The following is a 22,870-nucleotide window of genomic DNA, read 5'->3' on the forward strand; positions in this document are numbered from 1 at the left end:
GCCACCGTATCTCGGGAAACTACCTATTTGTCGTATCTCGGGAAACTACCTATTCGTCTCGGTGTGGTTGGAACTACTTGTCTTGTCCCGCAACAAGAATCAAATATATTTTTGCTTGTGTCTGGTGGACACGTGGGTGTTAAATCTTGTACTCACACCAGTATACCTGTATACTAACCCGTTTTGTCTCTTGGCAACTTGGGTGCGTTCTGTTTGAGCACAGTCGAGCTTACTTTGTAGAATTAGTTAGGGCTACGATGGTGACGTGGAATTACTATAGTCATTGGACTTGTCGTTTGGACTTCTTTTGTTTTCTTGAGCTTAGAGTTGATATTAGTTTATATATTTATTTTTATTTTTTTTACTTTAGTATTGAGATAATTTGGCATGGTTTGTAACCGTACATTATTTAAGTTGTTTTGACTATTTATTGTTACTTTAATGTTTGAGGTATTGGATATTTATGAGATTATGGTGAATGGTTTGGTTGGCGTTTAATTTTTTTTGTTTCACTCCTAGGATTTGAATGATGGAATATTGATTGGAGTTTAGTCCTAATTTAGTATTTAATTGTTTAAATTTTGGGATGTGACATTTGGGATCTAATAGATGAGGAACAAAACCAGAAACATATCCCTATTTTTTTGGACAGAGCAAAAAAATTTCATAACACTAGACCAATAAGTATAGTTGTCACTTGTAAGTTTGCATTTAACAGTTTGGATTTTATCTTCTGACATCATAATAAAGCAAGGTTTTATGGTGTCCGAGTATAATAAAACAATTTAATCAGAGGGGTCAAACAGAGAGCTCGATACGAGAGAGATGGCGGAGCTGAATGTCAACGGCGTATCTGAATAGACAACGCAAAGGCAAACTTACAAACAGAGAGGAACGAGGCGACGGTGGGACAACGAATCTGAACGGCGACGGCCGATCTGAAGAAGAGACAGGGAGACCAGGATCGCGAGTCTGGTGAGAGGGGAGATCGACCACGATTGACTTGAATAGAGACCAGATGAACCGAACCCAATCTTGAATGGGTCGCACGTATTCATAAGGTTGAACCAGAGAGTTCAACGAACCCAATCTTGAATGGGTCACACGTATTCACAAGGTTGAACCAGAGAGTTGAATGAAATGGAAAAGCTTCAACAATGGCTGCTAGGATTTGAATCAGCCTCTGATACCATGTAAGATTTCTATATTTTTGTATATTCAACTTAATTATGTTTACAAAGAGTGCATCAGTTTTATAGCCCTAATCTATGACAGAAAAATGAATTACAAAAAAAAAAAGAAATTGCTTAATTCGTAATATACACAAGCAAGAAAATTACCTAATTCCTAATATATAATATACCAAATATACAATATATATTCTTACAAAGACATGTTAAAAAATAAAGAAAGTAATATAATATTTTATGATGAATTTTTAGCTTTTGAACTTCATGCGAAGTTAATTCATTTCGCTTAGTGGTCCCTCCAAATTGTTTTTTCCTTTCATTTTAGCCACTCTAAGTTAGTAATCCTAGCTCGGCCTCCGCAAGCATAGACCTCGGAAATAGCGGACACGCATCTGTTTCGAATAGGCAAGATGACACTCTTGCCATTGCACATCACTAAGGTTCGCTTGTGTGCCCACGATGCACTCATACCGTTGCACTAACATGATGCCTAACACAAGTCAAGATGGCTTCACACCATCTCTGATTGCCCACAAGTTGCAACACTGCCTCTATAGTTATGCCTCTTGACCACATGACCCATTGACAAGGTCAAATCCGAATTGACAATAGCTCACTCAGCTCTAGATGGCATTCCCCAAGAGCGCCCGTGAAGCATAGCAAATAAATGTTCAAGCCTCTCCCATAAAAGCATTGCACAAATGCCTCCACGTCTGTTCAAAGCACTTGACGACTACTCAATGATTGCATGCAAGAATCTCTAGTCAACTCGTGACATCAAGGCATGAAAAAGAAATCGATTTATTTCAATTTTCTGATTAACCTAAAAGCTTTTTTTTTTAAATTATTTCCTTTCATCTATCTTTTGAACCCTTGCATAGTAAGGTGTCTCAAGCCAATTTCCCACAACACACTCAACAATTGGACATGTTCAGTTTCACTACATGACCTAGGAACATGGTGATATGTGTCCTTGATGTGTGCAACTGGACTTTCTTCATGGGCCAAAATGTTCAGTACAGGCTCATGGGCCACTCTCACCTTATAGCCCACTATGTTGGAGTGTGTGGTATCATCCTCAAATCAATCTCGAATGTCATATTTGATTGGTGAATATGGGAGCCAGATAAAATTATTTCATTTTGAAATGAAGTTAATTTGTGTTGGATTTATATTTTGTGATTCAGAATAACTTATTTCAAAATTCTTTTATCTCTCATATATACAAAACATTTCTGGGCATATCCAATGGACTCACTGAACACTGTTTTTGTTTAGCAATTAATCAGTTAATGATTGACTTGTCCAAAATGGAGTAGTTAAGCGCATTTGTAAGACTTTGTTTGAGAAGTAAAATTTTTAGTTAAAAAGTTATTACAAGTAATCAAATTATTATTTATATTTTTTTAGATATCTTTTTATAATAAAAAAAATAAAAAGTCACGAAAAAATCAATTCTCCAATGAATCCTAAGGTGCCGTTTGGTAACACTTACGTTTTTAGTTTTCTGTTTATATTTATAAAAATTTTAAAAACTCAAATAAAAACTTGTTTGGTAAAATTTTTGATTTATAAATCAGTGGTCTCAGTTTATAAATTTGGCCAAAAAATGAAAACACAAAAAATGTGTTTTCATTTTGAGTTTTGAGTTTTTTTTTTTTTACCACCTAACACTAGCCACCACCCGCCACCATTTTTCACCACCGTCTTCCACCACCACCACCACCAGCCACCACCACTCACAACCCACCAGCCACCACCACCCACCCCTCGCTACCGCCACTATCATCCACCACCACCCGCCACCTACTTGCCACAACTACTCACCACCTATCTGCTACCACCATCTACCACCTGCTTTCACCAGCCACCCATCACCACCAGCCACCTGCCACTCACCCGCCACCACCACCCACCACCACCACCACCACCATCACCCACCTGCCACCACCACCCGCCACCCACCACCACCACCACCACCATCCACCCGCCACCACCTACCACCCGCCACCGTCATCCACTCACCCACCACCACCACCACCACCACTACCCGTCACCTATCCGCCACCACCCGCCACCACCACCAACTACTCGCTACCACCCGCCACCGTCACCCATCCACCCACCATCACCAGCCACCACCCACCCGCCACCACCCGCCATCCGCCACCCACCTGCCACCACCACTCACCACCTGCCACCACTACCCACTCGCTACCACCCACTACTCGCTACCACCCACTACCCGCCACTGTCACCCACCAACCCACCACCACCATCACCCGCCACCTACCCGCCACCACCACCCACTCGCTACCACCTACCGCCACCACCAGTTACCCACCACCCACCGTCACCCCTTTTCACCACCGCCTTTTGCCGCCACTTGCCATTTCTCACTCCTTTTTATATTTTTAAAATTTTTTAAACATTTTGTCAATTACCAAACGCGTTTGTAATTTATGTTTTTCTAAAAATAAACAAAAATCAATTTATAAAATTTTTGTAAATATAAACTGAAAACGTAAACGTTACCAAACACACCCTAAGTAACTCTTTTACCAAACACAGATAAAACCAAACAAACCCAATGACTTAGATTTGCGGCATTATTTGGTTTGATTTTCAATTATTTTTTAAAAAAATTAAAATTAAATTTGATAAAAAAAATTTAAAAAAGCACAAATAATTTTTATATAATATTATATTTTGACAGAATAAAAATAATTTTAAAAATATATTTTTGATATTAATTTCCATCAAACTAATTTTTTTTTTAGATTCAGAAATTCAAGCCATCTATGTTACACGATGTCGTTTTAATTAAAAAAAAAAAAAAACGCACGCACACCAAGTGACTTAAAACACACGAACAGAGTAGTGTCAGAATAACGAAAAAATGGCGAACAGGTTCAATCTGCTTCCCAAACTCCCCACAAACAAGCGCTCTTCTTCTTCTTCTTCCTCTCCTCTCTCACTCTCCAAATCCCTCTCTTCTCACTCCACACCCATCAAGCTCGACCATGTTGAACCCACTTCAAACCCATCCCAAAACAACAACAAACCCACCAATCTTCAAGACCAAGACCGCCATGAACAAGTCCGAAAGCTTCGAATTCTCCTCCAACAGGGTCGCTCCGAAACCGCCCAACGGCTTATCAAGTCCCTCATTCTCTCCAATTCTCCTTTCTCCTCTCCCTCCGAACTCTTCTCTCTCTTCTCTCTCTCTTCCCCTTCCTTAAAATCCACTTTCTCCAACATGTTGCTTTCAGTCTGTGCTGACTCGAACAAACCCAGTGAGGCCACAGAGTTGTACATGTTAATCAAGAAAGATGGTGTGTTTCCTTCTTTGTCTTCCTTCAATCTTTTCCTTGAATCTCTGGTCTGTTCGGGTCAGTATAGCAAGACCCTTGATTTGTTTTCGGAAGTAATTGATTCTGGGATTCGGGTTGATAGATTTACTTATGGTAAGGCGGTACAATCGGCGGTGAAGTTGGGGGACTTGAAGAGGGCTATGGGTATGTTGAATTGTATGAAAAGATGTGGGTTGAGTCCTAATGGGTTTGTTTATAATGTGTTGATTGGTGGGTTGTGTAAAGAGAAGAGAATTGAGGATGCAAAGAAGCTGTTTGATGAAATGACTAAGAGGAGAGTGGTTGCGAATCGTGTTACGTTTAATACGCTTATTGATGGGTATTGTAAGGTGGGGAATTTGGAGGAGGCGTTTAATGTTCGCCAAAGAATGAAGGCGGAGAATGTGGAGCCAAATCTTGTTACTTTTAATTCATTGCTTAGTGGGTTGTGTCGGGCTCGGAAGATGGAGGAAGCAAAGAAGGTGTTGGAGGAGATGGAAGCTTGTGGGTTTGTGCCTGATGGATTCACTTATAGTATACTTTTTGATGGGCATTTGAGGTGTGGTAATGTGGATGCTTCGTTGGCTTTATATGAAGAAGTGGAAAAGCAAGGTGTGAAGATCAATGATTATACTTGCAGCATTTTGTTGAATGGGTTGTGCAAGGATGGAAAAGTGGATAAAGCTGAGGAGGTTTTGAGGAAGTTGATTGAAAATGGGCTTGTTCCAACAGAGGTGATATATAACACGATTTTGAATGGGTATTGTCGCACTGGTGAAATGGGGAAAGCCGTTTCAACCCTTGAACAAATGGAAATTCGTGGGTTGAAGCCAAGCTGCATCACATTCAATTCACTGATCAACAAGTTTTGTGAATTGGGCGATATGGATGAGGCTATGGAATGGGTTAAGAAGATGGCGGAGAAAGGAGCTCTCCCAAATTTGCAGACATACAACATCCTAATTGATGGGTATGGAAAGAGTTGCCAATTTGATAGGTGTTTCCAGATTCTTGAGGAAATGGAAAATAATGGGTTAAAGCCCAACGTTGTAAGCTATGGTTCGTTGGTAAATTGTTTATGCAAGGATGGTAGGCTTCTAGAAGCTGAAATTATCCTTAGGGATATGATCAGCAGAGAGGTTTTACCGAATGCACAGATATATAATATGCTCATCGATGGTCATTGCACGGCAGGGAAGTTGAAAGCTGCTTTCAGATTTTTTGATGAAATGTTAAAATATGAGATCGTTCCAACAGTTGTAACATACAATTCACTCATTCATGGTCTCTGCAAGAAGGGTAGGGTAGTGGAAGCTGAAGAATTGGCACTTCAGATTGCAAGCAAAGGTTTAAAACCTGATGTTATCACTTATAATTCCCTGATCTCAGGTTATTCTGACACAGGGAACACTGAGAGGGCTACAGAGTTATATGAGAATATGAAGAAGGATGGCATTAAACCTACCTTAAATACATTTCATCCTCTAATTAGTGTATGCAGCAAGGGTGGGCTGGTGCTCCTAGAGAAAATGGTCCAAGAAATGTCACAGATGAACTTGACTCCTGATCGACTTGTATATAATGAACGTATTCATTGTTATGCAGAGCACGGAGATGTTGAAAAGGCTTTTTCTTTGCACCATGAGATGGTTGATCATGGAATTCAGCCTGACAAGATGACCTACAATAGCTTGATTACGGCTCGTTTCAAAGAGGGAAAGGTGGGGAAAGTAAAGGATCTTGTTGATGATATGAAGGCTAGAGGATTGGTCCCTAAAGCTGATACTTATAGCATACTGATTAAGGGACATTGCCATCTGAAAGATTTCAGTGGAGCATATGTTTGGTATAGAGACATGCTTGAGAATGGTTTCCTGCCCGACATCAGTAGCTGTAATGAGCTTGTATCTGGCCTTAGAAAGCAAGGGAGGTTGCAAGAGGCCCAGGTTATCTGCTCAGACATGAGCGTCAAAGGAATAGACGACTTGTTCTCAAATGAGGATCTTTCTGCTGTGGCCAAAATGTAGTGGGGTTGGTAAGGTCCAGCCTGAGGCATTAAGGAATGCATAGGTTGCAAGAGGCCCAGATTGTAAGCAGAAGCCTCTTCTATCTGCATTAGGAGAATGGAGGTAGTGACTTGAATTACATTTGTTCCTGCTTTTCCTTTACATATGTGCAGTTGAAGTTAACATTTTGTATATTGGTCTTGGTTGTTTGATTTGAAAGTTCTTTTCATGATTGTTATAAATGGTGTGATGAATTTTAGATATTATTTCACCATTTGGATATATATTCAGAAAGATTCATAGTTGGGGGATGTTGCTTGAAGTGTGTGTCCTTCCTTTTTCTTTTTTTTCTGAATATGTAATCACCTCAACTAGCCTGCATGCATGCTCTTCAGCAATCTCATTCTGCTTTATTTACTATTTTAAATTAATATTTAACTACTTCTCAAGATGCATCATCCTTGCTTTGGTGTACCACTTCATTGTTAAGTTTTCTTGTGTAACCCCTTTCACTCTTCTTTCCAGCCAGAAGATGGGGATTATTCAATTTTACCTCGATTGGCTTGTTAATCCCAAAATCATGCCTATCTGATGGCTGTTTCACTCAGTATACAGGTCCTTGGGGTATTTGGAATTTTCTGAACCATCAAATGCCTTGGCGAAAGCAGAGAATGTCGGATTAATTTATGTACTTCTCCTATGGATTTTCTCCAAATTAGTGCTGCAATTTGTGAAACACTTTTTGTGTTTGTGGTTGTGGAAGACCTGACACACGATTGAAAGGTCAGTTCTTTCGTTCTGCCAATTCAACAATGAATATATATATATACATGTAATCTCACTTTCTTTTTGTGTCAATTAAACAATTTTAATGTACTTTTCATCTCTCATTCTTGTTGGCATCGTGAATCCAAGTTATTAAACACCTCCAGTTCATCGAACTGCAGAGATATGATTCGTCCTTTATTTTTGGCCAATTACTCTTGGTTTCTCCTCGTAGCCTACACAACATGACAGGTACTGTGGTTATGTCATTCTGATCTTCAAGTGTTAAGATATTCAGTTCTATATATATGCAATATAGAATTGATATTGATGTTGGCCAAACTCTATGCAGCAATTTTACAAGTCTTTGTATAAGAAGTCCTACAAATTGAATTTTTATTTTTATTTTCACTTTTCTGTAGTCTATTCCTTTCCTTTTATAAATTTCTTCAGGAATATCCGCTGGAAGCTTGCTTGGTTAGGTTTTTCAAAAAACACTTTTCAGAAAATTTTACTTTCTTATTTTTCGTGTTTTTTTATTTTTACTGAATTTTTTAATATTTTAAGCAATTCTTTTTACTTATTAGACATACCTAAAATAAATATACCTAAAAAGTAAAAAATTTGTGAAAAAAACTTTTTAAAAATTCACTAAATATTAAAAATACAAAAAAAATACGAGAATTCGGTATATTTTTTTTGTATTTTTATGTATTTATTAATTTTTTAAAATATTTTTTCACAAATTTTTTATTTTTTAGATACATCTAAGTAATATGCATCTAAAAAAGTAAAAAAAAAAATATTTAAAATTTAAAAATATTTACTAAAAACAAAAAAAATACGAAAATCAAAAAATTTAATTTTTAAAAAACTTAATCCAAAAAATTCAAACCAAACACACTAGACATATTGGATTTTTTAAGGGATGCAAAGGACCCCAAACACATCAGGAGTTCACATGATTTATTTTTATGGGAAACTATCATGGTAGTGAAGTTTTAAAAAACTAATTGCATTGAAAAAAATTATAAATATTAATAATTATAATTATAGTTTTTTCATTAATTTTTTTTTATATTTTTTTTTAACATCCACTGGGATGTGATGGAAAAAAAATTGAAAACTCTAAATATAAAACTGAAGAGAAGTTTTAATGAGTGGTTCCCATCCATAATGGGATGTTTATATCTTATTTTTTATTTTTGTTTTTTTCATTGTCACATAGTAAAGTTCAATTTAGAATTGGAAAATTTGGCTATAAACCCTCTTTACCTTCTTTTCATTGTTAAAAGGACTAAGAAAAAAATTATACTTTCTAAATCCCCTCATAATTATAAAGTCTTGCATAAAGGACAAAATTTATTATTTAAATATTTTATTAGACTATTATACCCTCAACTAAATTTTTTCACATTTTTCACCCACTCTCACCCCACCTTCTCTGTCTCTCTCCTCCCTCTTTCCCTTCTGACTTTGTTCTCCGCCGACGTGCTCCTCCTTCCAGATCTGAAGTTCTGTTTCTCGACAATTTTGGTAACTTCTTCTCCAGCGATGATAGCAACGTCATCGTCATTACTCTCCTAGCCAAGTCTGGTCAGTTATCAAAGCGAAACTCCGTCGATCAACAATGTCGAAACCGATCTCTACGATGAACTCATCAAGAACATCGGGAACGAAATCAATTACGGGCCGGAAAATTGTCCTCCGGTGCCGGAATCAAGAAGATCGTCTACGAGGAGAAACAGATCGTCTACGAGGAGAAACAGATCATCTCTAAATTAAGGCATGTTTTGTGGAGTTGTTTGGTTATACATATTTTTTTAAACACAGATTTGAGTTTTGAATATATGTATATATGTATATATATTTGTGTGTATGAGTGTTGTTGAACACATGTATTCTTTTCATTGAAATTTGTGATTGTTGATCTAGTTTTAGAAGTTTTTCTTCTCAATTAGATATGTTAATTTGTTGATTAATTTGTTTTGTTTTTGTTTGTTTTTTTTTTTTTTTTTGATTTATTGTTGTTGTATTTTTATCTAATTTCATTTGACAGAACCAGAGTAAAATTTTACTCTGGTTCTATTGCTTTGTTTTTTGTTTCAGATAATGAGAGTAAAATTTTACTCTTGTTCTATTACTCTGTTTTTTGTTTGAAAGAATTAGAGTAAAATTTTACGCTGGTGTTAGAATGATAGTAAAATTTTACTGTCAAGAGGTAGTCATTCCCAAACACTTCAGCCGCCACAAACACTGCCTTCACTTTTTTACTTTTGTGCAGAATAATATTTTATTTTTAGCTTCAGAGTCTCACAGTTTACTCGTTTTTCAGAGTAAAATTTTACTTTTATACAGAATAAAATTTTACTTTTGTGTAGAGTCTAACATTTTACTAGTTTTTCAAAGTAAAATTTTACTTTTATACAGAGTAAAATTTTACTTTTAGCTTCAGAGTCTCACAGTTTGCTCGTTTTTCATAATAAAATTTTACTTTTATACAGAGTAAAATTTTACTTTTGTGTAGAGTCTAACATTTTACTAGTTTTTCAGAGTAAAATTTTACTTTTATGCAGAATAAAATTTTACTTTTAGTTTCAGAGTGTAACATTTTACTCTTATTCAGAGTAAAATTTTACTTTCATACAGAGTAAAATTTTACTCTGAAATACACAGTGAAGATGGCTTAATAGGAGAGCTGATAGATATGAGGGTAATATAGTAAAAGAAACAAATTTTAAAATATTAGGGGATTTTGAAAGTACTTATATAATTCTTATCCTTTTGAAAGACAAATTAGATAGTGAAGGGGCTATCACCAAATTCCCCTTTAGAATTCTGTATTATTGTTCGGATGTGATTGTCCCTATGTTTATTACCTGCTCTCCTCGTACGCGGGGTGTAGTGTGGGGACCACGAATTAGCTAGAATTTTTTTTTTTTTTTCAATGGATTGAAGAAAAGTAATTACAAGTATCACTATTAATTAATTCATATGAGTGTATGACCTATATCATACGAATTTTATGTGGGTCTTATACCCATACAAGATATTTAATAAAAAATTTAAAATTTCTAACATTATTCCTATTAATTTATATTAACTAGAAAATTAACAAAGCCTATCTAAATAATAAAGCTCAAGTCTAATAACTACAACCATTCTACTACTATTTGCATACAACTCCCACGGTAGAGGAGAAATAAATATTACCACAAAAGACATCAAACTCATCTCTATAAGAGTTAAATTCGAGATTTCACATCATAAAGGGTGTGAGGTAATTTTCAGTCGTAAATTTATAAAATAATCTGTACGGGGAGGAAATATTCGTCGTTGTCCGTATTCCTCGTATCCAAGTTTTGCTTCCCTCCAATTGACTTGAACACACAACGATGGTGAGCTACCCAGCAGGTGGTTGCCGGAAAACCCCTCCGACGATCAAGTTAGCACACAAAGAGAGATAGAGAGAGAGAGAGAGAGAGAGAGAGAGGGACAAAGTGGTAGGTGAGCTCTGATCAGAAAATGTTCCAGACCTGAGTATGGGAGGGCAGCACCGTTTATATAGCTTCTGCGCGCACTTCTGCGTCCATTCCCCTCTAGACACGTGGATCTGCTCTCCTCTCCTATTTCCCCACATTCAGCGCAAATATAGCTAAACACCACCTAACGAAACCACCAAACAGCTTTGACGCACACGGACAGCGCAATCTCTTTCCTGCAGTCTCGTGGCGCCGCATAGTACTCTTAACCAAGCTATGCTTAACGTGGAGCCACGTCATCACACAATGACCATGCTACTTGTTCGGTTTCTTTGATAACCTTACACCGTGGCTCAACCAAGCTCCTTAGTCACAACTGAGCATGAGCTCTGTCTAAGCCGTTGGGAGGACTAATCTAGTCTGACTCCGAAGAGTGCATATCTCCCCCGGACCAGCAATCCACAATCATTCTAACTCGACCGGACTAAGGCCTCGGTCAAGTGCGCACTCAATGTTTGACCAAGCAGAGGGCTTCGACTCCGGCCTAAACCAACTCGGCCTAATATTCGGTCATTAACCTCTCTTTCAATTGCTCCTTAATTCCATCCACGCCAGCGTGACCGAGATTAACTTCTCCGGCCGAGATCATCCATCCGTTTAGTCATCTATCTTCATTCATTCGTCGAGCTTACTTTGACGCTTGGCCTCATGACTTACTCGGTTGGCGTTTCGACTTTTCTGCCTGTCCTTTCAAGACTGTCACCGGTCTTGTCACAAGCACATGTCCTACGTTCATTGGCCTCATGCAGCCAACCCAGCCACCCTACGCCGTCTCTTCAGTTTCAAATTTTGACGCCTCTTCTCCCCTTATACATACGCCGTGTGCCCTTTCGCATTTCTTCTTCTACTGTTCATTTCCTCTTTCAGACAACCCAAAGATCCTGAGCTACATGCAACTACCTCTATTTTCTACATTTCTAGCCCACATCGAAGCATTTCTCTAGTGGATTTGGCCTCATCGTTGTCACGTGAAAGCATATCTCCGTCTAGAACTCCGATTCTCGCCCCAACCCTAAGTCCATCGAACTCCCTTTGTTGTTCTTAATTGTTCTTCATGGTTTTGGGCTTGTTGTGTTCTTAAACTCAACTCCCATAGATGAGTCTAGGGCATGATAATCAGTAGGTCTTGTGTCTTCGAATGAAGGTAGGCTAGGGTTCTTTTCCATTGTGATTACAAAAGCTGTCATTGCCCCCCCACTTGTCCTTGACACTATTCATTATCTTTTTGTGATGAACACATGAGAATCTGGGACCGACTGGGCTACAAGCATTCGTTTGATCCAAAATCATTAGTGAACCGAACAAGTATCTTGTTTATAAAACTTTTAGTGAAAATCGAGCTAGCAAAGTGCTGGGCCACTCGACCGGGCTAATATCTGGTTCGCTCAAGCGACCGAGCTGTCTAGTTACCCAACGAGACCGAGGTGCTTTTGCGCCCAAAGTGACCGAGCTAAAGTCGAGCTCGTTTGCACGAACGCGCTATCACTTACACTTGGTTTTTAACTACAGAGTCCTAAAGGACCAGGCACACCAACACAAGAGCTCTCAAAGACCGAGCAGCCACCGTGCAATACTTTGCCAATTTAACACTGTCGTGCTGAACAAGTCGGCCTTCCATGGGGCGCTACCGCTTCCTAGTTAATACACCGGGCGCGCTGGCCGCGTTCCGAGAAGAGTACAGCATCTCGGCCGATGTGCATTTGGAGCTCGGTGAAGAGGACATAAATCCATGGGGTAGGCTGGACTCCTGCCCCTTCACCGTGCTGAACATAATAGAAGGGGGACTACGATTCCCTGTGCAACCCTTGATCTGCAAGTTCCTGAGAAGAACCGAGCTCGCTCCAATGCAAGTGTCCACCAACACCTTCAGAATTATAAACGGCATGGCCGAGTTAAACCACTGGCTTGGATTAAATCTGGGCCTGGCTGAAATCTTGCGTCAATACACGCTCGGTCAAACAAAAGACGGTTTCAACTACTATTTGAAAATACGACCGGGCAGGGAACGATTAGTGACCGGTACGCCAGACAAGGACATGCACAATGATGATTTCTTCTGGGTGTTCGGCAACTATGAAATGGCTGACGTGCCCGATTGGTACATCAGCAAGAACTTCGGTTCTTCTTGTAAGCCCATCTGTTTTGACTGATTTATTTCGTCAATATTAATTGCGCTAAGCTAATTGTCTTCCTTTTGCAGCTATCGAATAATTACAAGCCAACTATCAATATCCGAACGAAGAGGCAATCAGGGCCATACTAAGATACCGGCATCGAGATTGCTACGAGCTTCTTGGTTTCCTGACTTATCGTTGTTCAGCTCCCCGCAAGAGCAAGGTTACAGATTTTCTCCGGGCTTTTTCTTCTCCACCTGACCCAACTCTACCAGACGTGCCCTTAATAAGATTAACCGAGGAAGAAGAGATGGCAAAGAGGAGCCGAATTAAGAATCTAATCACCGCCACTTCTGCCGAGCTTCCGAGAATGCCACCTCCTGCTCCTACCATCGGCTAGAGCTCAGGGACCGTGATCGCCTTAACCTCCATGGTCGTTCCACCTGCTGATTCTTGTCGTACTGGCAAATGGGCCCGGTCAGCTGACCCCTCTGTCGAGCTTGTGGCTGAGCTAAGCACTGAGCAGCCAGTGCAAAATGCCAAGCCCACTCTTCCGTGGAAGTTAGAGTTTAAATGCCGGGGTAAAGAGATCCCGATTACCACATCTGTCAAAGGAGACCAGGAGCACCTCTTGGTTTTTGATTTATCAAAGGCGTTCCTGCTGCCGAGCGACGTGACCGGGAGCAATCATGTTCCCGACACCCAACTCATGAAATCAGCGGTCAAGTCCATGACTAGGGTATGATTCAGAATTTACTTCTCTACTCGGTTTACTTCTTTACTTAGACTAACTCCCTTCTTACTTCTTGCAAGCCATCCAAAAATAACATCTCGTCATGGACCCTATTGTCAATTTGCGCCACAAAGTGACCGAGCTAAATAACGTCGGTAGGAACGTCTCGGCCGAGCTAAGTCCTCCTTTGAGATCGCCAACGCTGACAATGCCAGGCTTCTCGTCCAGCTTGGTAGGGCCGAACAAGAGAGGAACGTTTTGAAGGTCGAGCTAGAGGCTGAAAAGAAAGCAAGGCATGAGGCCGTGGACGAGGCCAACAACCTCAGTTTCAAGGAGGCTGAAGATAACTACATCAAGCAAGTTGAAGCTACCAAGGACATCTACGTCAAGTTCGGTTGGAAGGCTGCTTGTGAAAAATTTGGCCAAGGATTTGAAACCCAAGTGTTCACCTCTCCTCCCCTTGCCTTTTTGCCGGTCTATATGATTCCTTTTGCCAATGAAGTCTTCAACTCTTTGCAAGAGGAGGCCAAAGAAGAGGCCAAGCATGAGGCCGGCCAAAAAGAGACCAGCGACAAAGAAAAAGCTGCCGTGGTCGACCTGGAGGCCGCTACTGAAGGAGCCGGGGACAAGTTCGCCGACCTCTCTCTCTTAGTTTAGTCATGTATTCTCCATCTTTTTGCTATAAACTTTTGTAACCGGGCTACAAGCCCTTCCTCTTGTATTGAAATTCTCAATTAGTGAAAGTTTGTCCAATTTATCTCTTGTAGTCTTGTATTCTGGCGATGTATGTTGTGTTTCTTCCTTGCAACCGTACAACACATACCGGACAAACGTCCGGTGTATTAACTGGGAAAATCATCTCGGGAAAACTAAAGTTTAACAAAATGGCAACATTCTTGATTATTGCATCAACTCTATTGGCCGAGCAAAATCATTTCAGCTAAAAGCTCAGAGTTGAACAATTCATAAACTCGATTGGCCGAGAAAATTCATCTCGGTTTCAATCTTAGAGTTGAACCATTCATCAACTTCATTGGCCGAGTAAAATCATCTCGGCTAAAAGTTTGGAGTTGAACAATTCATCAACTCTAATGGCCGAGCAAAATCTTTTCGGCTAAAAGCTTGGAGTTGAGCAATTCATCAACTCTATTGGCCAAGCAAAAGCATCTCAGCTTCAATCCTAGAGTTAAATAATTCATCAACTCCATAGGCCGAGCAAAAGCATCTCGGCTTCAATATTAGAGTTGAATAATTCATCAACTCCATTGGCCGAGCAAAATCATCTTGGATAAAAGTTAGGAGTTGAACAATTCATTAACTCTAATGGCCGAGCAAAATCATCTCGGCTAAAAGCTTAGAGTTGAACAAGTCATCAACTCTATTGGCCGAGCAAAATCATCTCGGCTTCAATCTTAGAGTTGAACAATTTATCAACGCCATTGGCCAAGCAAAATCATCTCGGCTAAAAGCTTAGAGTTGAACAATTCATCAACTCTATTGGCCGAACAAAATCATCTCGGCTAAAAGCTTAGAGTTGAATAATTCATCAACTCGTGGCCGAGCAAAATCATCTCGGCTACAAGCTTGGAGTTTAGCAAAATCATCTCGGCTAAAAGCTTGGAATTAAACAATTCATCAACTCGTGGCCGAGCAAAATCATCTTGGCTACAAGCTTGGAGTTGAACAATTCATCAACTCTTTAACCCAAGTAAAATCACCTTGGGTGGGGGGGGGCAATTGCCCTTTGTTCATTGTACAATCCACTAATCACAACAAATTGGCTATGTGCAGTAACTTTTTGCTATTACGTTCATGAATTTACAATGTGACGAGAAGAATTACATTGGTATACAGAGGGGAATGCTTGCCCTTTACAAAAAATTACATTCAATGATGGAAACTAAAAATAAAACAATTTCAAATTGGTTGCATTCCATGGCCATGGTATAGCTTTGTCACCCAAGTCTTCTAGATGGTATACTCCTTTGCCCGCCAAACCGGTGATCTTGTAAGGCCCTTCCCAATTTGCCCTTAGTTTTTCTTCGCCCGGTACCAAAGTGTTGCTCATCACCTTCTTTAAGACCTAATCCCCGACTTTGAACGATCTGGGGTGAACCGTTTTGTTATACTTCCTGGATAGTTCTTGTTGATATGCTGCGACATGGATTAGCGCCTTTTCTCGGCACTCTTCTGCTTGGTCTAATTCTAAGGCAATGGCTTCAGAAGTTCAAGTCGGGCTCAAAATTTTCAGTGCGGACAGTGGGCATACCGATCTCCAATGGGATGACTGCCTCAATGCCATATGCCAAGGCGAACGGCGTCTCCCCAGTCAAGCGTCTTGGTGTTGTTCGGTAAGCCCAGAGAACATTTGGAAGTTCCTCGGCCCACTTTCCTTTGGCTTTCTCTAATATTTTCTTCAGCCCATCTAGGATAGTCTTGTTTGATGCTTCGGCTTGGTCGTTGAATTGAGAGTAGGCCGATGTGAAATTATAGAATTCTATCTTTAGTTCCTCACAAAATCCTCTGAACAACTGCCCATCAAATTGGGTGCCATTATCAAAGATCAACGCTTAGGGGACTCCAAACCCCATTATCACGTTCTGCCAGACAAACTTCTTTACATCTGTTTCTTTAATTGTTATCAAGGGCTCGGCCTCGACCCATTTGGTAAATTAGTCTGTTGCCGCAATGAAGAACTTGTGGTTGCCTAGTGCAGTTAGGAGTGGTCCCACAATGTCAAGCCCCCATATCGCAAAAGGCCAAGGACTTGTGAGATGGAGGAGTTCTCTGGCCGACTAATGAATTTGATGGGCGAACTTCTGGCATTTCTCACATTTCCTTACATATTTCTGTGTATCTGCCTGCATGCATGGCCACCAGTATCCTTGTGAAACAGCGCGGTTGGACAAAGATCGTCCGCTGACATGGCTTCCACACATGCCTTCGTGGATCTCATAAAGGAAAGCATCGACTTTGTTAGGGTGAACGCACTTGAGGTATGGACCGGTGAATGAATTTTTATACAAAGCACCGGATGGGGAGAGCCAAAACCGCTCAGACTTTACTCAGATTTTGTGTGCCTCTTTTTTGTCGGTCGACAAGATCTTTTCTTTAAGAAAAAAGATGATAGGGTCCATCCAAGAAGAGCCTAACTCAGTGTAGAGAACTTCCGTCTGCTCTAAGTCTACAATGCTAGGTCTTGGGAGGAATTCAATCAAGAGAGGGCTGGGGGTAGATTTGTCGACCATGGGAGCTAAACTGGTCAACTCATCTGTCTGACCTTTATCTTCTTGGCCAATTTGTTGGACTCTTACGGCTTGGAATTTCTTGATTTACTCTATTACCAAAGTTTGGTACTTGGCCATTCTGCCGTCTTTGGCTTCATATTCCCCAGAAACTTAGTTTACAACGAGTTGGGAATCACTGTAGACCATCAGCTCGGATGCTTGCATTTGAAGTACGCTTTTCAGCCCGACTAGCAGCGCTTTGTACTTAGCCTCGTTGTTTGAGGCAGGAAATCCTAGTGTGATTGAATGTTCAATGGTTAGTCCGTCTGGGGAGATCAAGACCACTCCTAGCCCGGTTCCATAACGATTTGAGGCACCATCGACAAAAAGTTTCCACATTTCGTCGATGAAAAGCTTCCAACATTCAGTGGGGTCCTGGGATGTCTGAAGGTCCAGGTGATCAGAATTACTCGGTTGCTCGGCTAGTTCCGCAACAAGTGCGCCGTTGACGATTGCAACAAGAATGCCTTCATCCTCCCGTGGCGATACAACGTTGGATCCCACAGGTTGCCCTGTTATTCCCAAATTCAACAGCTCATTGCCAGGCTGTAGTATGCTTTCGAATGATGGGTCTGTAGACAGGCACGCAACTTCGGCATCGCCTTCAATATTTGGTTTGGTGGAAGGCTGTGCAATTTTCGCTGTGTCTATCCCCTGCAGCCCGGTTACTCTAGTAAGATCCACTAGGTAAACTGGATGTATTCCGGGTGAGAACTCTGCGACGAAGTCGGCCAATGATTGGGCTTTGATGGCCGTTTGGGGTTGAAACTTGACGTCGAATTGCCCCAGCTCGACTGCCCACTTCAAGATTCGACCGGAGAAGTCTGCTTGCTCGAACAAAGCTTTCAAAGGGAATTCGATCAACACCACAATCGTGTGAGCATGAAAGTAATGTGCCAATTTCCTTGAGGCCATCATCAGTGCTAAGGCGAGTTTCTCCAATGGCAAGTATCTCAACTCCGCTGGGAGTAAGGTTTTGCTCACGTAGAAAATCGGTAGATGCTGGATGCCTTCTGCCCGAACAAGCACCGTGCTTACGGCATGTTGAGAAACAGCCAGATAGAGATAGAGTTCTTCGTCATTCTTCGGCGTGACCAAGAGTGGAGCGGAAGATAGGTATCTTTTTAGCTCAGCTAAGGCTTTGTCACATTCTTCATCCCATGAAAACTTGGTCTTCAAGGCATGGAAGAAAGAGCCGCAACGATCTGATGATCGGCTTATAAATCGGTTAAGCGCGGCTACCATCTCGGCAAGATGTTGCACATCCTTTGTTGAGTTGGATTGCTTTAATTCTTGTATAGCCTTGATTCGGGAAGGGTCTGCCTTGATGCCACAATTGGTGACCAGAAAGCCCAAGAATTTCCCTGACCCCACGCCGAAGGCACACTTTGAGGAATTCAGACGCAACTTGTGGTGCTTGAGAATGGAAAACATCTCTGCCAAGTCAGACAGGTGGTCGACCTCATGTTTGCTCTTTACAACCATGTCATAGATATATCCCTCCATTGTCCGGCCGAGCAAGGGAACATCTTCGTGACCATCCTTTGAAAGGTTGCCTCGGCGTTCTTCAACCTGAAGGGCATAACTCGGTAGCAGAACAACTCCCTTGGTGTGGTGGAAGAAGTAATCTCCCGGTCAGACTCATGCATGGCTATCTGATGATAACTACGGTAAGCATCCAAAAAGCTGAGTCGGTTATGTCATGCAGTAAGGTCCACCAGTTAGTCGATTCTTGGCAAGGGGAAACTATCTTTGGAGCAAGCTCGGTTAACCGTCTTGTAGTCGACGCAGACTCGCCATTTCTCACTCTTCTTCGGTACCACGACCATGTTGGAAACCTACCGAGGGTAATGCACTTCCTGGATTGCCATGCTTCAAGCAAGTTTTTGACCTCTTCTGCCACTACCTCGGCGTGATGAAACGCTGATCTTCACGTTCTTTGAATGATAGGTCGGGCATCTGGAAAGACGTTAAGTTTGTGGCAAATAAAGTTTGGATCGATGCTAGGCATGTCGTAAGGCATCCACGCAAACACTTCGATATTTGCCACCAAAAACTCCACCATCTCTAGCCGTTCTCAGGCGGTGAGGGTCTTCAACAGCCTTTTCTTCGGTCCTAGTACCCACATCATCCAGGACACTTTGATCTTCCGATCCTTCGATCATTGGCACGAATCCTTTGGCAGCTCGACTACCATTCACGACCACGAAACGCTGCTTGGCCATGACCTGATTGCCCCATATCTCTTCAAGCATCCCCGCAGAGAGGGGAACCTCATAACTTGATGGTAGGTCGAAGCCACTGCTTGCATGGCATGAAGCCATCCTCAGCTTAAGATCAGGTTGTACATAGAAAGCATCTTCAACACCCAGAACTCCACCTGCTTCACAATAGTTCCTACTTTGACCGACAAGATGATCTTCTCCATAAGCCACTCCGGTTGCGAGTTGAAGCTGACCAATGGCGAGGTCGCAGAGGCCAAGTCTTAATCACTTATCTTGAGTTGCTTAAAGGCGTCTTAATACATTATTTCGACCGAGCTACCCTGGTCGATCAAAATGCGCCTAACTTCAAAGTCCCTGACGCGAAAGGTGACCACCAGTATGTCATTGTGCGGCGTTTGAATTCGATCAAGATCCGAAAAGCTAAGCACATCTTTCACCTCGATTTTGCCCTTCTTGACCACGAGCTGGACAGACAGGACTTCCCTCATATGCTTTGACTTTTTTATCATCCCTTAGTGAGACGACACCGACCTCCAAACTAGTATATTATGTTATTTTAATAAGCCTAATTGCATGGTTGTGTGTTTACTTATGTGATTACATGTTTAATTTCGTAATTATCTGTTGTTACATGGATTATCTGTTCAAATTGACAACTTAGAGTCAGAAATTGAGAACCTAGGCTGCTCCAGAAACTGAAATTGATTGTCTCGATAGGCTAATTAGAATATTTAAAATTTTATGGCAGCTTTAATTAAAATAATTTGAATGATTGATTTGAGTTTATTAGAATGAAGTATGATTAATTAGTACTAACTAGGCTTAATTAACTTAAGCTAATTACATACATATATATGAGCTAGATAAGCTCAAATAGACAAAAATACATCTTTGAGCTAAGAATTTGAGAGAGAATGGAGGAGAGCTCAGCTTTTAGAGAGAGAACAAGGAGGATTTGTAGAAAAGTTTAGAAGACTTGAAGATTGAGCTAGGATGGCACTTGAATTTAACTCTAGGTATGGAAACCACACTTAATTATTGTAGATAATCCATATAAGAAATGAATTCACCAAGCTATGAGACCAATTGCATGTATTTAGAAAGTATATGCTAGGATCATCTTGGTTATGGAAGAATTGAGCATGATTGCATACATGCATGCATGAATCCCCAATTTGAGTTTGAATTCCATGAAATTCTTTACATGCATGGAACCCTCACACATTCATTTGAAGAGATTTCATGTTCTTACACTTTTCATACCATTTGATCAAGTTTTGCAAAGAGATTAAAAAGCTAGTCTCATGCATGGGATCAATTTTGTAGTTCAAGATGGATTTTGAGATTTTGGTTCATGATTTTGAGCAATTGGTTCCAAAGTAACTATATTTATATGTTTTATAAAGTTTTCCCATGTTTTTGTGTCTAAAGTATGAGTTTGGAGCCTTTGAACAACAACTTTGAAGCTCAAATGCAGTTCTGGAAATCCCAGAATTCGTCGTGTCTGCTCGAGCGAAGAATGCGTCGCTTGAGCGTGAAAATCGAGTTTCTAGAAATTTTCTGAAATTTTACAAGTCGCTCGAGCGACCAAAGTGGTGCTCAAGCGAGGAACCTTTTCTACTCAGTACCCGCTCTAGCGACCGTCAAGCAGGAATTTCATGCAACCAGTACTTTTGCAGACTACTCGAGCTCGCATACCCGCGCTGGCTCGATGATGACGTGGATCACGTTGATCACACCTTGTGGGGGTGCTTCTAGGACGGTTAAACCATTTGGCTCAACCGGAGCATGGAGGGGGGCCTTAATGCCTCTATCGATGTAACGGTCCAAGTGACCAGCGGCGGCCAACTCCTCCAAGTGTTGTTTCAAAGGCAAACAAGCCTCTGTATGGTGCCCTTGCTCGCCATGAAAGGTGAAGCAATACCGCAGATTGAAGCCCCTTTGCGCATTGCCCAACTTAGCTGGAAACTGGATATACATCACATCGCAAATTTTGCTAAGGATGCAGTAGATTGAAATTTTGAAAACCGTGGTGATGCCTGTCTGGGCGTTCAACTTTCTCTTCGCATCTTTCGCGGCGTCACGGGGGTAATCAACTCGGTCGTTGCGGCGACCTTTACCTCGGTTGCTGCGGTCTGCACCACGGTCTGACTCTCTTGCGCAGTCACTCGGACGGTTTGCCTCATGTCCGACCACATGAACTACTCTTTTGTTCATTGCCATCGGATTCGCCTTTACGGTGGCCGCAGTAGCATCATCCTCTACGCAGATGTGCTTGTTGATGCACTGCATCAATGGCTCCATGGTCGCCAATTGGTTCATGGTGAGCGAATCTCTCAGTCTATGTCCGACCGAGAGACCGTGCTGCATCAATTTTATGTGAGTCTTATGCCCATATGAGACATTTGATAAAAATTTTAAAATTTCTAACATTATTCCTATTAATTTATGTTAACTAGAAAATTAACAAAGTCTATCTAAACAATAAAGCTCAAGTCTAACAACTACAACCATTCTACTACTATTTGCATACAACTCCCAAGGTAGAGGAGAAATAAATATTACCACAAATGATATTAAACTCATCTTTATAAAAGTTAAATTCGAGATTTCACATCACAAAAGGTGTGAGGTAATTTTCAGGCGTACTTTTATAAAATAATCTTAATTGGATGGCAAAGTTTATAAACTTATCTTTTAATATAATAAATTTTTTCATTAATGTGCAAATACTTTTTCCAAGTTATGCTATAATGATATTTTCCTTGAAACAACTTACTAAATCGCAGGAGTCTAAACTTGTATACTTACGGGTCTTAATTGGTAAATTTATGATTATAAATTTATTTATAAAAATAATATAAATTGATAAATTTATTACTTTATTAATAAAATTTAATGAATAATAAATTTCAAAAATAAGACATTAAAATTTATAAAAGTTTGAATCTAATAGAACCTTATTTTTATTGATAAGTGTTGGAGCGGAGGGAAGTGAGGATCGGGGGTGATGTGCCTCCTTTGGATTTTGGACTTTTTTTTTCTCTTTTTTTTGTGTAAATATAAAGAAAATATTTTAAATAAAAAACTATAAAAATATTAATAGAGTGTAATGTTAATGATATTTTAAAAATTATGAAAATAATAATAGTTATTTTGATTGAAAATGAAGAGACTATTATAAACCATATTATCTATGTAAATTTTATGAAAATTTTTGAAGGTAACGGTAATGTCATTATTATTGACATGCAAACATAAGTAATCTCACTATAAAAATATGAAATTTATTAGATTGTTAGTTACATTTGACATACGAAGTTCACTCTCTATGTGTTTATTTACTATTAGTTGGTGATATCACATAATAATAATGACGTGGTATTACCATTATATTTAATCAAATTTTATAAAAAAAAATAACTTATCATTATATAATTTATTTTAAGACTTATATCGATATTTTTTATATTGTCCATGATACACTTGTTATAAATAATTTTAGTTTTTTTGATATTTCTCGAAATTAATCGTAAAAACTTGCATGAAATATTTTTGTAAAAATTTTTAATATTATAATTAATAAATATCCCCTCTAATTTAAAATTCTACCTCTGCCACTGTTTTGACAAACTATTATATTTTTAATTCTTAT

The 22,870-nt window shown here is 40.0% G+C and overlaps 1 protein-coding gene across 6 annotated transcripts; it reads left to right on the plus strand.

Annotated features, from left to right (window-relative positions):
* Nucleotides 1–4,063: 4,063 nt before the first annotated feature.
* LOC114321637 (pentatricopeptide (PPR) repeat-containing protein) lies at nt 4,064–9,271 on the plus strand. 6 transcript variants are annotated; one of them, XM_082919498.1, is made up of 4 exons: nt 4,064–6,672; nt 7,075–7,332; nt 7,497–7,566; nt 8,822–9,271. In XM_082919498.1, the coding sequence occupies exon 1, from the start codon at nt 4,090–4,092 to the stop codon at nt 6,568–6,570; it is 2,481 nt and encodes an 826-aa protein (XP_082775624.1). In that variant the 5' UTR covers nt 4,064–4,089; the 3' UTR covers nt 6,571–6,672; nt 7,075–7,332; nt 7,497–7,566; nt 8,822–9,271. The 6 variants fall into 6 exon arrangements, with proteins under 6 accessions (XP_082775624.1, XP_082775625.1, XP_082775627.1 ...); XM_082919499.1 differs by having other exon boundaries at nt 8,830–9,271; XM_082919501.1 differs by having other exon boundaries at nt 7,165–7,332.
* Nucleotides 9,272–22,870: the final 13,599 nt, after the last annotated feature.

Source organism: Camellia sinensis, chromosome 3 (genome assembly GCF_055761805.1).
Source record: "Camellia sinensis isolate YWXY chromosome 3, ASM5576180v1, whole genome shotgun sequence".
Classification (NCBI taxonomy): Eukaryota; Viridiplantae; Streptophyta; class Magnoliopsida; order Ericales; family Theaceae; genus Camellia; species Camellia sinensis.